At 39.0% G+C, this 16,317-nt stretch overlaps 1 protein-coding gene across 2 annotated transcripts; it reads right to left on the bottom strand.

Moving 5' to 3' along the window:
• Positions 1-460: 460 nt before the first annotated feature.
• Positions 461-11,737, bottom strand: LOC127952882 (DNA polymerase delta catalytic subunit). Of its 2 annotated transcripts, XM_052551735.1 has the most exons (27): positions 11,593-11,737; positions 9,880-10,078; positions 9,526-9,639; positions 9,300-9,440; positions 9,081-9,206; positions 7,881-8,049; positions 7,647-7,761; positions 7,418-7,547; positions 6,764-6,930; positions 6,568-6,672; positions 6,249-6,389; positions 6,050-6,160; positions 5,736-5,927; positions 5,564-5,652; positions 5,163-5,279; positions 4,943-5,056; positions 4,380-4,527; positions 4,193-4,288; positions 3,985-4,122; positions 3,718-3,893; positions 3,091-3,243; positions 2,145-2,247; positions 1,934-2,066; positions 1,128-1,241; positions 959-1,011; positions 774-871; positions 461-664 (listed from the first exon to the last, which is right to left on the bottom strand). In XM_052551735.1, the coding sequence occupies exons 2-27, from the start codon at positions 10,064-10,066 to the stop codon at positions 577-579; spliced, it is 3,318 nt and encodes a 1,105-aa protein (XP_052407695.1). In that variant the 5' UTR covers positions 10,067-10,078; positions 11,593-11,737; the 3' UTR covers positions 461-576. The 2 variants fall into 2 exon arrangements, with proteins under 2 accessions (XP_052407695.1, XP_052407697.1); XM_052551737.1 differs by lacking the exon at positions 6,050-6,160.
• Positions 11,738-16,317: the final 4,580 nt, after the last annotated feature.

Here is a 16,317-nt window from a genome sequence, read left to right as displayed (position 1 = left end):
CATTTCCATCTGATGATAGCATTTTTAAAATAATACTGACATCAGAGTTATTAAATGTATTTTTTCATAACCATGGGAACAGCAGTTATGCCTTAATTTCACACTTAAACATGTAATGAATAAAGGTTTTGATTAAAGAAGAAAAAATATTTAAAGATGCAGTCTGCAACTTTTTGTGTGTTCATAATGTACCAAATTTATATAACAAGCAAGTACATCACAAATCCATTTTCCAAACTGTGTGTGTATCTTATCCTGAATCATCAGTACACACGTTTTTATATCGAGGCTATTTTAGACTGTTCTGGTGGGAAGCGCTGCGTAGGACTCGTCATAGACATAAACAGAGAGAAGCAGCGGAGGCTACAGTGTTCTTCCACGAGACACATGCAGTTCTGTTTATTAACCGCAAGAGCAGCTCATTGAGTATAATGTTAAATCAGCCAAGAGAAGACACCCATTTTACAAAAAATGCACTTTATTTATTTATTCAGCGACTAGAAAGTGATGATTCTTTACAAAACACTGAGGTAAGAGCGAGGTAAAGCTGAAGGAAAAAGAAAAGATCGTCGTCCGTCACCAACCAAAACGGGAGACGAGCTTCTCCTGATCGTCTAAATCCTTCTGCACTTTCTTCCTCATGTAAAAGATGGGGCAGTCTCGACTGAAAAAGAAAGGAAACAAAACGATGGTTTTATTCACTGGTATATTCACTAACAAAACTAATTCTACTCCAGAGATTATTTGCTATATTGTCTAGCTGTAGTGTGTACCTGGTACACAGCACTTCTTCATGCAGTGACCCTTGACAGCGCTGACACTGAGTCCACAGACGAGAGAAATTCTCCTCCAGAGTGGACAGATGAGCGATCTAAAGGACACAGATCAATAAACTTCAGCCCCAATCATGAAGACAAGTTTACTATGATTTGTACATATATAAACACACAAAACACACCTCTTTCTGATAAAGCTCCGACTCTCTCTTTTTGCAGAAGTCACATACAGCCACTGTAGAGTGGAAAACAGTACGTACGTCAGTTTTGTGATTTGTTGTACTTCTGAGACCTAAACACACACACACACACACACACACACACACACACACACACACACCTAATACATACCATCTGTTTTGAGCACAGCTCGGCAGCCAATGCATGTGCTTCGTTTCTGAGCAAAAGCCATGAGACCACCAACTCTCGATGTCAAGACCGTCTTACAGCGAGTGTGATCGCCCTCTGAAACAACACAGAAAAAGCAGAAGGATTAGTTTTTTTACTGTAGTTTGCAGTTTTTTTGGAATTTGGAACACAAAGCAACCCTCTTTCTATTATGAAGTTTGAGCTTGAATCAGACTGAAAAATCCTTCACCGAACAAAATCACTGGATTGGCCAGAAGGGGAAAACTGCATTAATGTCTGACTCACTTAAAGTAAGCTCACACATTTACTGTTGTTTGGGGAATTTTTTGCAGTCCTTTCAATAGGAATCCATGTGACTGGAAAGTTTGTATGAAGGCCAAACATTTTCCCAGACAGCAGGTTCAAGTGGGTCACAGAGAGCTGCTTTGTTTGAAAGGGACTACGGTTTTATTCTTTGCTACACTATTTAAAAAAAGAACAAATACAATTTTTTGCACACAAAATTTCACCTGAATGAAAAACACCTTTGATGAAACGGTCATTACTTTGAGTGATGTCTAACTTGAAATGAAGCAAGAACTGCTCAGTGTACTTAAGTTCTGTGGGTCAGTATTATTACTGGCATACATCAACAGAGAGAAGTCTATTGTTTCACAAGACATCTTTATGAAACATAAGGTTAAAAAAGATCCAAAATAAAACATGAAAGCATATTTCACAACAGGATCTATAACACAAAGATCATTTTAATTTCACACCGTCTTCAAAGCTTAATAGACGATACTCACTCAGCAACACACTCTCAGCTTTGGTCTCGCCCAGTATGGGTTCAAAGATGCGCAGTAAAGGTTTGGACAGCTGCTGCTCCAGGTAGTACTGTGTGTCTATAGGGATGTTGTTCTCCAGCACATAGATGGGGTCCTGAGAGGTAGAACTCCACATAAACAACTACAGTACAGGAAGTCTGCCACATAAAACAATGCAATACACAACACTGACCTCTGACTTCATATATGCTGCCACTCCCTTCGCTGCTTTGATGATGACGTACGGGACTCGATCTCCGAGGTTTGGAGCGCTACCGGCATCACGCTTCCGCATCCTAAAACCACCATTCGTGACAAGTGTTTATGTGCTCAAGTGAACTACTTGCATACCAGAATTTGTCATCTAAACATTTCTTGAAATAAGCAGCTGCAATCGTTTCGGAACGTTCTAATTTTAGAATTGAACTCCATGTTAAGAGATGGAGAGAAGAGAAAAAAAGAGAAAGAAAAAGCACACCAATGTCTACGATAACATCCTAAACTGTAAAATGACCAGAAAAACATATTAAAAGATTTAAACCGTTTAAATAACACAAATTATGACCAAAATAAACAAGTGTTAATTTAGAATCACTAATGTACTATTAGTTTGTTAATATTTACATTTTTAATCCTTTGCATTCTTGTCATTTTGATCAGTTTTTTATATAATAAATTATATTATAACTATTTTATAAAATAAACTTCTATTATAAACAAAAAACGTTTTCATTTATCAATTTGGTTTTAGTTATTCTAGTATTTCTAGGTAAACTGAAAAATGAGAAATGTTACCTCAACAGCTGGCTGAAGGAAACGTTTATTTAAATTGTATTTAATTTTCATTCATGTTTTGCTTCAAATAACAAATTGTTTTCTAATGGTTTTAGTTTTAACCAACAAACCCTGCACTGAACAAAAACGGCCATCTAAATTAAAATGCTAATATTCCTCTTTGACAGTAGGTGGCGCTTATGGAAAAGCAAAAATACAGAGGTTACCATGATTATCCCTGTGCACAAAGCAGCTGTAATGTCACACAGAGGTATCCAATCTAAATCTATCTATACGCAGTTCCCTTCAGATTATCACAAATAAAAACTCTGCTAACAGTCCAGATAATAAAAACAAACACGCACCTCTCTGCTAGCTCGACGTGGGCCTGTTTGCCGGCATACTCCTGTGCGGTGCGTGTGAGCTCTTTAGTTATGACCAGCTGACTGATGTCAATGCGGTTGCACAGAAGGTCAGAGATCACCTCTTTAGCATGAGCCACCGCTCCATCAGGGTCTCTGAAACACAAAACACATCGTCATGCCATGTGAATTAATATGTGTATAGGATATATCTAAGGTATGCTGCAACCCCAACATAAACAAAGATGGCTTTTGTTAAAGCTTGTAGAGTCACGTCTTCACTCTGTGTGTCACCATGGCGTATCCGAGTACATGGGGGTTTTCCAGAGCCGGACAGTAACGGAGTACATTTACTTGAGTACAGTACTTAAGTACAATTTTGAGGGATCTGTACTTTACTCAAGTATCATTGTTGGGGAGTACTCAACGACGGAAAACTGTCCGAATGTACTCTTGATACTCAAGTGCTTTTAAAAACAAGTACTTCAGTGCTTTTACTTAAGTAGACATCTGACTGTAGTACTTGTACTTGAGTAAAATTTAGCAAGGGGTATCTGTACTTTTACTCAAGTAATGAAGCTGTGTACTCGGTCCGCCTCTGGGGTTTTCTGAGTGTGTCAATGTTTGTACCTGTCAATGAGGATGTTTTGGAGGCATGTGTTGATAAGGTTGGCCACTAGAGGGCAGTTGTCTCGTCTGACCGTCTCAATTCCTTTGCAGTCCATCTTATCATGATGTTCAGCATTAGAAGAGAAATACAAGCCGGCGTAACGCTTCTTATTGATCAGCAGATATGGGTAATACACCTGAAAAAGTGCGAAAAAGAGATTATTAAGGCTTCTTGGGAATAATACACAGATGGATTCTGCTGTGAAATCTTGGGAGTTATTTCTGTACCTTCTCGAACTCTAATTTGATTGGTGGAACGAAGTGGGAGGAAACCCAATCGGCAGCCTCCTTTCCCAGATTCATTGCTTCCTGCACTGTGGCCACGCCTAGTTTCACCATCACAGAGTCAGTGTCTCCATACACCACCTGAAACACATTTGACTTGCATCACTGCATGTTTTATTGCAAGGTGAAACACGTTCATGTGATTAAATACCTTTGCATCTGCCTGGTAGCCATTGGAGATTGTGTATCTTGATTCCACAAGCTGTTTGGTCTGTTCAATCATCTGCCTACCAAAGCCAGTGACGCTCTGCAGATAAAGAGAAAACCACAGCCTCTTAAAGCATCTCTGTTGGAAACCATCTGAGGGTATTTGTCCATGTGTGAGTGCTGGAACTGACCTGAGAGATCTCCAGACAGGGCAGCTTGCCCACCTGAGCCCCGGTGAACCCGTACACGGAGTTAGCACTGATCTTCAAAGCCAACTGCCTTCCGTCCAGCACCTGCTTTTTAAAGGGGTCTGTCTCTTTCTTCAGCTCTGCCTTCGCCCTACAGGCACACCAAACAGGCAAATATTATATTAAAGGGTTAGTTCACCCAAAAATGAGAATTCTGTCATTAATTACTCAAGTCTCATGTCGTTCCAAACCCATAAGACCTTTGTTATTACTAGCTTTCTGTGCCTTGAATGTGTCAGTTGCATTGTTGTCTATGGAGGGTCAGAAAGCTCTCGAATTTCATCAAAAATATCTTAATTTGTGTTCTGAAGATACAGATTTGGAATGACATGAGGGTTAGTAATTAATCACAATTTTCATTTTTAGCTTAACTATCCATTTAAAGTATATAAATACAGAAGACACAAATTTGAGGCAAAAATAATACATTTTTAATTACACTAGACCATTTATCGTCAGGAGTGAGTAGTTTATCAATCTCAATTTCTTTTAATTGTTGAACTCACCTTTTCCTGGCACTCAGCAGGTTTTCCAGGATCTCAGGGAGAAGGCCCTTCCTCACAGAGCTCTTCACAAACAGATCTCCTGTCGGGGTCTTGATGAAATCTTCTGGAGTCAGACTAAAAATACATAGAGAAAAAAAAACGTGAAAAAAATAAATAAATATCAAAATATTTTACATAACACACACACACACACACACACACACACATATACTTCTCTCACCCGAGTTTGTCAACCTGGTTTTTCTGCAGGAGAGTAGTGTAACATAAATTATGAGCCATCATGATGGAGGGATACAGTGAGGAGAAATCCAGAGTCGCTATAGGAATACTGTAATACCTGGAAACACACACAGTTTCCACACTGTGAACCAACTACAAAGCAAATCATCTGCAAAATCTAAATGTTGCCTCAACTGTCCCACCTTATTATTGCACGTTTACATTACATAATACAACAAGATACTAGTTAAGGTCTTTTTTATTAGCTATCAGAAAGAAAAGACCGCAAGAATCTGTTGTCAGCCACTAGAAAGTCTTTGGAATCTACAAAGTCTTTTTTTTATGCACAATGTTTTCTGATTTGAGAGTGAAAATCTGATCACAAAGGAAGCGGGTACGAACCCTTTCTCTGGTTCTATGACAGTGGCTCCAGTGTAGTCCTCTCCGGTCTCTGTCCTCACCACTGGCATCACCAGATCCTGCTTCATAGCCTAGAAGCAAGCCATTGAAAACACACTGAAGCATAATGTTGGCTAGCTTTGTTATATTAACACGTGTTACAAAGAGAGTAGACCTGTCTCAGGAGCTGTGAAACCACTTTAATCTGCTGTCCACGAGAGAGCAGGTATGTCAGGGGCACCCCGGTAACTCTGGCCATTTCCATGTAATTAATGACGCACATTAACTTCTGCAGCAAGCGCAGGGGCAGATATGCATCCTTCAGACAGTACACAGCCAAACGCCTGCGGGTCTGCTCATTCCCATTCTAATCGGAAAAGAAAAATACAAATAAAACAAGAGAACGGAAAGACAGGTTTTATCTGTTTTAGATGTAGTTGAGGGATCTGATTGGCTATAAGAATAGGACCGAGCTCTGATTGGCTGCACCTGTAGGTCTGTGATGATAGAATGCTGCACATCCTCCTTCTGCTCCTGCAGAAAATGGAAACTGACGGCGTTCAGTGTGTAAGAGCGTAGTTTATAATCCCTCAGCAACACCTACAACACAGAGAAAACTTGGTGAGTCACAGCATGTGCAGTCATGTTTCAATATCATGCCACAGTTTGAGAGTTTAAGTGTGCGTACCTGTAGTAGGTCAAACTGCACACGTCCCTCCATATTGACTATTTTGTTCTCTCTGCGGCCCATCTGTTTGCTCTGGAAAGTAGAGTCTCTCAGGACCGATTTACAGCCCCACACACGGCCCAGATACGGGAACAAACTCACCTACAGAGAGAAAATAGTGGCTCACAATACCATTCACTTGCCTGAATTCTAATATAAAACCTTCTGACATGCACCACCACTTATCTACTGGGTTTATGTTCACTTTCCATCACAAAACACACACATACAAAAAGATCAAAATAAATAAATCTTAGTAAAAAAAAAAAAAACAGGTTACCTTTAAGGTTGCAGCTCTGTTGAGGAGGTACGGAAGGTCAAAGTTCTGGATATTGTAGCCAGTGATGATGTCAGGGTCCACTGTCCTTACAAACTCAGCCCAACTCTGAGACAATCACACATATACATCATCGTTATTATTGCACATGTAAGCATTTGGGTGCAAGTATAGTTGTGAGACACTGTGCGTTATGTACCTGCAGCAGCAGTTTCTCTTGAGTAAAGCAGAGAATCTGGGAGCCCACGATACTGGCACAGCTCTGTAAGGTGAAGACCGTCCGGATAAAGGGCTCCTTCTCTCCCTGACGCTGCACCATAGAGGCGATCTGAATCACAGGATCAATCTCTGGCTCCGGAAACACACCTGTAACACACACAAACAGTTCAGTTATAGAAGTCATAAAACCCAGTTTGGTAGAAATATAGTTGGGTGTAAAGTATAACATTAGTTTTCTGACTACAATAATATACTAAAGTATATTTATTAGTTATATAACATTTTCAATAGCATAAAATGAGTTTTTAGATGATTTGATTCCGGGGAAAAAAGCATTATTTAACACTAAAATGTATTAAAATGTTTTTGTAAATAAATATAAAAAATACATTTGATTGTTAAAATTCATATATTATCTAAAACAATAAAAATGTGACCTTGTGGCCTGCTAAAGGGTGATGATACTGATACCAAAGTTTCCACCAGAAATACTGCGGTCCAACACAATCAGTGTGTCAGATTCACAACTTCGTACACAACTTTCTACCACATGGTTTTACGGGCTACCACTAAAACAAACACATCAAACGCAGAATAAGCTAAACTAAAAGAGCCTAAACAAAAATCTGCACACCTTTTCTTCCTGCACACTCAATATCAAAGCTGAGGACTCTGAGAGGAGCGATCCTCTGCCACTCTCCTTCAGCTGGATGACTGATCAAGTGATTCCAGGCCACATCCACCTCGTACTGACACAGCGACACCTGAGAGAAACGCAATTAAAGACACACCACATGAGTGTGGCAGTTCAGTACCCATTTCCATCACTCTAATGCCGTAATTGACTGCTCTTCGGTTTATACCTTTCCTGGATATTTTGAGTCCGTCTGTCCTACGCCCCTCTCCTCCCTCAGCCTGTACTTTCCTTTAGGAAGCTCAATCCAGCAGCAACCGACCACATCACTGTCCACCATGAACCTGCCATCACACACACACACACACACACACACACACACAGCAAATCTCACATGCTTTATCGGGTCGAGCAAACAATGTCCACCACACATCACCAGTTTCAGAAACGTTCAAACACACACCTGATCTCAAAGTCAATGTTGGCTTCATAGGCCTGGTAGCTCTGGGTGGCAAAGGTGGCAAATTTAAAACCCTGCTCCAGAAGACGCTTCGCCGGGGCAATCAGACGCGGCATTGCCATGGTGATGCGCAGGAAATCAAGAGGTTTGTTTCCATGATAGTGATACATGCCTTAGCACAAATAGAGAAAAGTCAGTCAGCTATAGCACATCACAAAAACAGTTTCACTTGAAATACTTAAAAAGATGTTTCCAGTTAAGATTGTTACTTTGAAAGAAAGAAACATAAAAAAACGAATTACTATTAACTAAAATATGCATACTTTTATTCAACAGGATGCATTAAATTGACCAAAAGTGACAGTAATGACATTTATAATGTTAAAAATATTTATATTTCATATAAATGCTGTTCTTTCACACTTTCTATTCATCAAAGAATAAATGAAAAAACAAATGGTTTCAAGAGAAAAAAAAAAAGCAGCACCACCGTTTCCAACACTGTTTCCAGCATATTACAAGAATTACTGAAGCATGCGACACTGAACACTTGAGCAGTGTTGGGGGTAACGCATTACAAGTAATGCGACATACATAATCAGATTAGCGTATTTTCAAGTAACTAGTAAAGTAATGCAGTTACTTTTTTCCCATTTATTGACTGACATATTGGGAGAAATCAGAATTACAGATGTGTTGTGTGCGCTGTGTGATTATGATGTAGTATTGCTGAAGAGTGTTAAACATTCTTCTCCTGTGTTCTACTCTACAGACGTGAATTTACTTTTCCTTCAGCCTGAGGTGTACTCATTACACTTTTTGGTGTGAAAGGGCTTTACATTTGCTAGAAGTAGAACTTCTTACATTAAAAACAATCAAGCTCTGCTCATATTTAAAAAGTAATGTGAAAGTAATGCAAAAGTAACATAACGCATTACTTTCCATAAAAAGTAACGAAGTAATGTAATTAGTTACTTTTCAGGGAGTAAGGCAATATTGTAAAGCATTACTTTTAAAAGTAACTTTCCCCAACACTGCACTTGAGTAAGGTATTAAAATAAAAAAAAAACAGTTATTTAAAATTCTTTTAAAAATGTTAGAACTTGAATTGAAACAAAAAAAATAAATAATAAAAATAATAACTGACCCCAAACTTTTGAATGGTAGTGTATACACACAAAAACTTACACTAAAATGACTTACTTTCCTTCTTGGTGATGTCCACTGCCAGAACAGTGACTGCTATATTGTCTTTATTGGACCGCATATCCTTTAATACAGCAGAGTTCAGCTCTCTCTGAAACTCAGCCAAGTGTGCATTTGTAAAACCTGAGAGAGACACAGACAAACCACTGAAATCATGAAAAATGTGTTTAATACATCTCAATGACACTGAGCAGATTCCTGTAATTGGCAGCTCACCGTGGGGGGCAGGAACATAGAAATACGGGGCGAATCCATGGACATGGCAGCACACGCTATTTCCACTGTCCGTCACACCAAACATGCGCACTATGGGCACTTTGCCCTGTACCTGCCCGGGCATTCCTGCTACCGCAGATCCTAAACACCGGACAACAACACACTGAGGGAAAGGCCTAGATTATGGATTTCTATGTGTGCATTTGACAGCGCATGTGTGTCTCACCCAAGTAGTAATCCAGGTCTATCTGCTGGAAAATGAGTGTGTCTGAGTTTGGTTGTAGAGGAGGTGCATGAGGTCGTTTCCAACGTGGATTAAGATCAGTAGAGAATAATTCACCTGAGCAAAAGAGGGCAGATCATGTATGCATGTTTTTAAGTATTTAAGTTTAAGTAAGTTAGAAAGTAGTTCAATTTTCTTTTCTTTAAGATAATTATGGGATTTGCTTAATTTTTCTTTTTTGTTTTGTACTGTAACTGGATTAATATTAATAGATAACTGTATTAATATATTGTTTTTTAGTGTGTGAAATAATAAATGCAATTTAATTGATTACAAAGAAACACAAAACACACTTACCCACTGGAACAACATCATGACCTGCTTGCCCCTCCCCTGACTCCGCCTCCATTTCCATTTCATCAAATAGAGCGAGTTCCTCTTCAAACTGGGAGGGACTATCCTCCCAGTCTGTGTTCATTTTCCCCTTCTTGGCCTGTGAAGCCCCACCCACTGCAGGGCCTCCAATGCGCCTTTTAAATTCCATTTTGAAGCAGCCCTGCAAAAACAATATCAGCTTTTTATTACCAAATCAAACACTTACAAACACCCACTTCGATCTTGCCAACTGAATGTGTGTGGAGCACAGTAAGGGGTTAAAGCTGCAGTCCTTAAATTTTGCCTCTTTTTTCACCATCTATGTTTGAATACCTGGAATTCCAGTTCCTTGTGTTATTTTATTCCATGCGTGGGTTGTCTGCCACGCTTTGTTCTGACCAACTGAGGAAAAAAGTCCTTTCAATAAATCGCTGAACCAATTTAATCTAACGATAGATTCGCTCATATCACATCAAACCCTGCAAATTATTATTATCATTATACTTTATTTTCAAATTGTTCAGTGTTAACAGCATCAACATTGCGTGACTATGAGTATAGTGTGTATTAGCACGTAGATTTCAATTTATGTACAGTCTAATCTGTAATTGTAACATCATTTGAATTTCATATTAAGAAATTCATTTAACCCAAACAGCAAACTATGTTCCCATCGAATTGGTTGTCTTTAAATTACACAACTTGTGTAAACCCAGGCTCTGTGTAATCAGAAGCACATTTAATTCACATGCATTTCATATAATCTTTTTTGATTACAATCCACCATTAAAATGACTTTTGACATTTATTTATTCCAGCTGGTGTGGGAATAGGCTTTAATTAAACGATCCGTCACCTGCAGGATCCTCACATGCCATAGCCTAATAGCCAGGACCTCTTCATGTTTACAGATGTGACATAATGACGCAGTGCCATGCTCGAATTTCCGGCGAAAACCTACCCGAACCACTCAAATTAGGAAACATTATTATAAATTAACTGTTGTGAATCTGAAAGAAGTAATGAGATAGTTTCCAACACTGGCTGGTTGTGAACTTGCTTAAATATTGATTCTGGATCATTTTAACCCAAAAAAGTAACGGACTGCAGCTTTAAGAAAATATGTGTATAAATAAATAAAGGGATCTTTCAAAATTAGCTGCTTAATGGTTTCTTCATAGGTTTATTAAGTTTGACAGACACGTGGTGTATAAAACAGTAGTGATCTGTAAGCTTTCACTAGTCCTACTTGAAACTATTTAGAAGCTATTGTTTTTGATGATCTGGGCATCTTTAGTTTGGGTCAACATCATTATTGTTTTATGCACAATTAGCAATGTTTTGTTTAACAAGCAACATACACAAAGTAAGGTTACAGTTTAACTTATGAACACAAGTAACGTTAACGTTATACTTTCAATTATAATTAATCTCAACGGATAACTCAGCAATCAAAATAAACATTTTTTTCAGCAACAGACCGATCGCATAAACTAGATTTATGCATGATTGCATGATTATTAAATGCTATACTAGGAGAACAGGACAAACAAGAAACTTAACAGAACATGTTAGCAACATGCAAAACAACAAAGAGAGGCAGAAAACGCATGCTACACTGCAAAATGAGCTGCATCAGGCAATGCAATATATCATGTTGAACTCTAGCCACTGAACAAATGCATAATCTTTCACCTTTTATTCCAGCTCGATCGCTATTACTCCGCATATGTACTTCAAAAATCTCCCGCCACTTCGCAGTGTTGAGTGTCAGTTTCCACCGGTTCTGAGCAACATCCGATTTCCCGGTAAAATTGCGCAGGGCCCACGAAGGACTCCAATTGGTCTAAATGCAGGAAGTGAATCGCTTGTGTATGGATGACGATTATAGCCATGTTGAGAAGGTCGTGTTTGAGAAGCGCGATAAAGAAATAAAAAAACTGTTTTAATAAACGAATAGATCAAATGTGAGTCAAAATTATAAGCCACAAAATAAACTTAAAATGTTAATGCAACCAAATAGCTCTTTGTACTTTTTCCCATATTTATCTAGATATTTATTGGAATACTTGATGATGCTTTCATAACTGATTATGAAATGGTTGAATATTACATTCCATTTGATAAAAAATAATATATAAATAATATGTCGTACATGATAATTACTACAAATATTTACTTCTTTTTTATACCATGGAAGTCATTAAAAATATTTATATATATTTAGCATGACAAACAACAAGCTCTATTCTACACTGCTCAAAACTTGGTGGCAAATCCTTTAAATGTGAAAACTTTACAGACTGTAAGTCAGAACAGCCATCATTGTAGTCTTCTCTCCCAGGAACAGGAAACTGCAAAATGCGCTGCACACATCTGAATATCTGTGTTATGCAAATCTTAATTCAAATCTTTCACATTGTAACGGGGGCATGTTTAAATGAGGCATTTTAGCAGGGTGTGGACAAGTCTTAATTTTTATTTAATGGGTCATATGATAATTATGTGGTGTATTTGGTGTAACAGAATATGTTGACATGCTTCGCTTATTTTTCAAATACTATACATTATTGTAGGTCCTATATGCCCCGCCTTTCTCAAACGTGTGTGGTTTTCTACAAAGTCCCTCCTTCCAACAAGCGTAATCTGCTCTGATTGGCCAGTTGACCCAGTGCATTGTGATTGGCCGAACACTGCAAGCACTTGTTGCAAATGTTACGCCCCTCTCTATAATCACTAGCTTTATCTTTCAAAGTAAATGTAAAGACCATCGGTTCAAGCCCAGAAGGGGAACAGAGTCAGGTCACAGACACAGTGATGAAGCTTGTATGTGTTTGCATTACACATTTTCTCTGTCTCTCTCTCTCTCTCTCTCTCTCTCTCTCTCACACACACACACACACACAACGTGCAAAACTCTGCATTTGAACAGTCAATAGCAAATACTTAATTTCAATTATGTTTAGGACTAAATGAAACCTGAGGTATGAGTGGTAATGATGTATCCCTCTGATTGGTTTCCTTGCTGTAATGGCTGCCAGTCTGATAGAGTGAGATTAGAAAGGGGATGTGGGTTTTAAGCTTCATTGGGGTCAACAGGTGGGCACCCTCCTTCTCTGGTGTTTCAATAATAAGCCCACGACATCTCCAGAGGGCTCATCGGCAGCACCTGGCATCCCAGCTTGTGTCCCCTCTGCTTTCACCCTTACAAGTGTTATTAGTGACTTTGATGATTCTCTCCTTTTCACCCATAGCCATCGACTTGCTGCTTCCGCTGCACCTGCGAGGGCTTTGATGGTTTGACGTAGCGTTTGGCCTTGCACTCCCAATTCCTTAAGCAGCCTGATGGTTGACTTGCCCACCAAACCCTCTGCAGCTGATTTCCACTGGGCAAAACTTGGCTTTCCATCCGCCTTGCTCAGCCTCAGCTGCCAGTTCGGTGTACTTAAGTCTTTTGCGCTCAAATGCCTCCTCTACAGCAGCCTCCCAAGGAACGGTAAATTCTATGATGTATACAATGTGGATTAAGAAGGACCAGAGCACAAGGACTGGTCTGAGGTTTGTTATTGTGATTTTTGAAGGGAAGCAGAGCCTTGGTTCAGATCTGCCTCCAACTTCCAATCCCAAGCCCCTGCAAACTGGCTGATGTACGATGGTATATGGGCTTTAGCTGTCTTTCCACCTTCTTGGATGAACCCACTTGCAAATGAAGGATGGACTGATGTAGGAGGCAGGGCATTACTCTTTATATGTCTAACCTCCAAGGTAGCAAAACATACTTCCAGTAGCTGATTTCAAGAAGGTATAACTGCAGACCGGAGCTCTCCAAAATGTGGCATGAACTTAAAAATTGGGCAGAACCTCCAAAATGGGATGGAGTCTCCTTTCACAAAGACTTTCACAATTGGCTGTGGCTTTAGCCAATTGTTACTGACTTACATTTAAAAATAAAACTTTATAAGTTAAACATTGTTTCTAGTTCATCTAAAATAAAATATGCTATAAATAAATGTTCTCCATGAGAGCAGAGCCCAAGGCTCAAGGCCAGTGGTGTTCGGACCCAAGTTTTAACCTCTGCTTCATGATGTAACCGGGAATCACTCAGGAGCCTATGGGAAAGATTTTACTCTATCGTGTTATTCCAAGCAACAGGGCCGTCTAGGGGCACGAAATTCACAGGCGAGGAGGGTGATGCTTGGTGTAACTAAAAAGGTGCCATTGTCCGGTGAGTCTCATATTGCATAATCTTATAAACTGTTTATCTCCTGAACTGCAACTTTACCAATCCCGCCATTCAGTCAATTTCAATGGTTAAGGCAAGGTGTGGGGTAGGTTTAGGGGTAAGCATTTTTTTATGCATAGTGTAGGAAACACTTCAGCTGACACAACAATAAAAACTTCAGAATCAGCTGTGGGGCGGAGTTTGCACTCAAGTGGATTGGGGGAAAAATTGTGCATGTGTCTCATGCACCCGTCTCTCAATGGGAGGAAGCCACGCCCTATTTTGGAGCTCCCACCCAGTTTTGGAGTTCCCGCCCCTATTTGGAGATCTTCAGTCTGCAGTTATACCCTTCTCGTTGATTTAGAAGTGTCAAAATATTGTCCTATATCCCAACAATCCATATACATCAATGGAATAAATTATATAATAATGATGTATAAATCTCTATAAACAAAGACCCTAATGACTGTATTTATGGTCTAGAATCACACGTCTATAAACACATATATAAAATTAATCTTCATCGAGACCTAACTTAAAAATCTGTAATATATGTACTGTACATGCATACATAGTATGTGGTTATACTGATTAAGGAAGTAGTTAGTTTCTGAGGGTGTGCCGCTATTGTAAAATGCGCAAAACCGCAAAAGCCAGCGGCTTAATTTCCCTTCGAGCTGCAAGAGGAAAATAACGGACAATGCAATGTTTTCCTCAATATTCTGTTTATCCAATCAAATTCTTCATACAGGTAAACGCCTATCTCTTTTGGGTGAGGAGAAGACGCTGCTCATTCGTTAACCGGGAGATCAAGGAGGAGGAGTCGACGTCCGATAAGACATGCCCACACGTTATTACATACCCTGTCGCGTGCGAGCTGTCACCCTGACGGACAACCAAACAGTCCTATAATACAAGGCTAATTTGCGCAAGAGCCCCGCCCACTGTCAGTTCATCCTCCTGTTGACAAGTATCCCAGAGTGCAGTCTGGACGATGGGGCGGGGCGACACGTTGGGGCGGAGCGACACGTGTCGCCCCGCCCACCTCAGCGGTTATTGGTTTATGATTAAGATGAGCTTATTGGTGTACAGATGAGTGACGATTTTACAGCTTATTGGTATAGAGAATTATGACGCTATTAGCAGGATTGGAATGCGGAAGTAGACACTCAGATGAATAAACTTTTAATATAAATTAAAAAGTGAATATAAATGTTGTGTTTTTGCATTTATTGTTGCATTTCCACAACATCCCGTATAAATACAAAGAGTTTTGGATTACGACGAACAGAATAGAAATAAATGGTCTACTCCCTCAATGGCTGTAGTGTAGACGCTACCTCGGCATTACTCGCTGGTTTGAAAATGACACGGCAATATTATGCGAAGTATGGTTATGTAGATAGTCATGGAGTACCTTGATTTATATATTCAAATTATATATATATATATATATATATGTGTGTGTGTGTATATATATATATATATATATATATGTGTGTGTGTGTGTGTGTGTGTAACAAATTGTCACCAGTCTCTGAACGTCACCAATAATATTCTGAACATTCCCTTGGCCCCTACGAAAATTTACCATGGTTCTGCTACAGTAACTATAGTAAAACTATGGTGTTTTTATAATTACAGCTCACAGTAATTAATATGCCAACAAATATTTTTACTACAATAAATCCATGGTTACTTTTTGCAAGGAAGGAACTATACAGGTTCTAAAGAACTTGCCCAAAAACACTTGTTACTTTCTGTTATTTGTTTTCTGAACTGCATTACTGAAAACCTCATTAATCCTCACAATCCTGTCACAACTAAATTAAGAATCCATTATGAGCAATGCATAGCAAATGATGTTATCATCAAATATGAGAAACCTTAAAGAATGATAGACTGATGTAAATGACTGAAACCTGTTGTCATGCACGTGTTTTCCATAGCTTTTTTATTAAAACATTATACACTGCAAAGTTTAACTTTAAATGACATCAATTAATACATCAAAACCAGTTGATCTCAGTCCATTCTCTATTTCCCTTCAATGAATTTAACACACAAATGTGTTTCATGCCGCAAAAAAAAAAAAAAAAAAAAAAAAAAAACCTTGGAACAAAATCCTGTGTAAACAAAAGCCCAGAAGATCACCACGCCGGCCTCTTCTCTGTACCCTGGTGGGTTAAACTTGAAAA

This window comes from Carassius gibelio, chromosome B3 (genome assembly GCF_023724105.1).
Source record: "Carassius gibelio isolate Cgi1373 ecotype wild population from Czech Republic chromosome B3, carGib1.2-hapl.c, whole genome shotgun sequence".
Lineage (NCBI taxonomy): Eukaryota > Metazoa > Chordata > Actinopteri > Cypriniformes > Cyprinidae > Carassius > Carassius gibelio.
This window is presented reverse-complemented; position numbering and strand designations above follow the sequence as displayed.

Bases quoted from the DNA above. Each gene is read 5' to 3' on its own strand.
- LOC127952882 (XM_052551735.1), bottom strand. From the start codon at position 10,066: ATGGAATTTAAAAGGCGCATTGGAGGCCCTGCAGTGGGTGGGGCTTCA. The intron at 7,548-7,646 runs GTATAAACCGAA...CGTTTCTCTCAG, and splicing joins ACTCAAAATATCCAGGAAAG to GTGTCGCTGTGTCAGTACGA. The intron at 6,673-6,763 runs GTACATAACGCA...TGATTGTCTCAG, and splicing joins AAGAGAAACTGCTGCTGCAG to AGTTGGGCTGAGTTTGTAAG.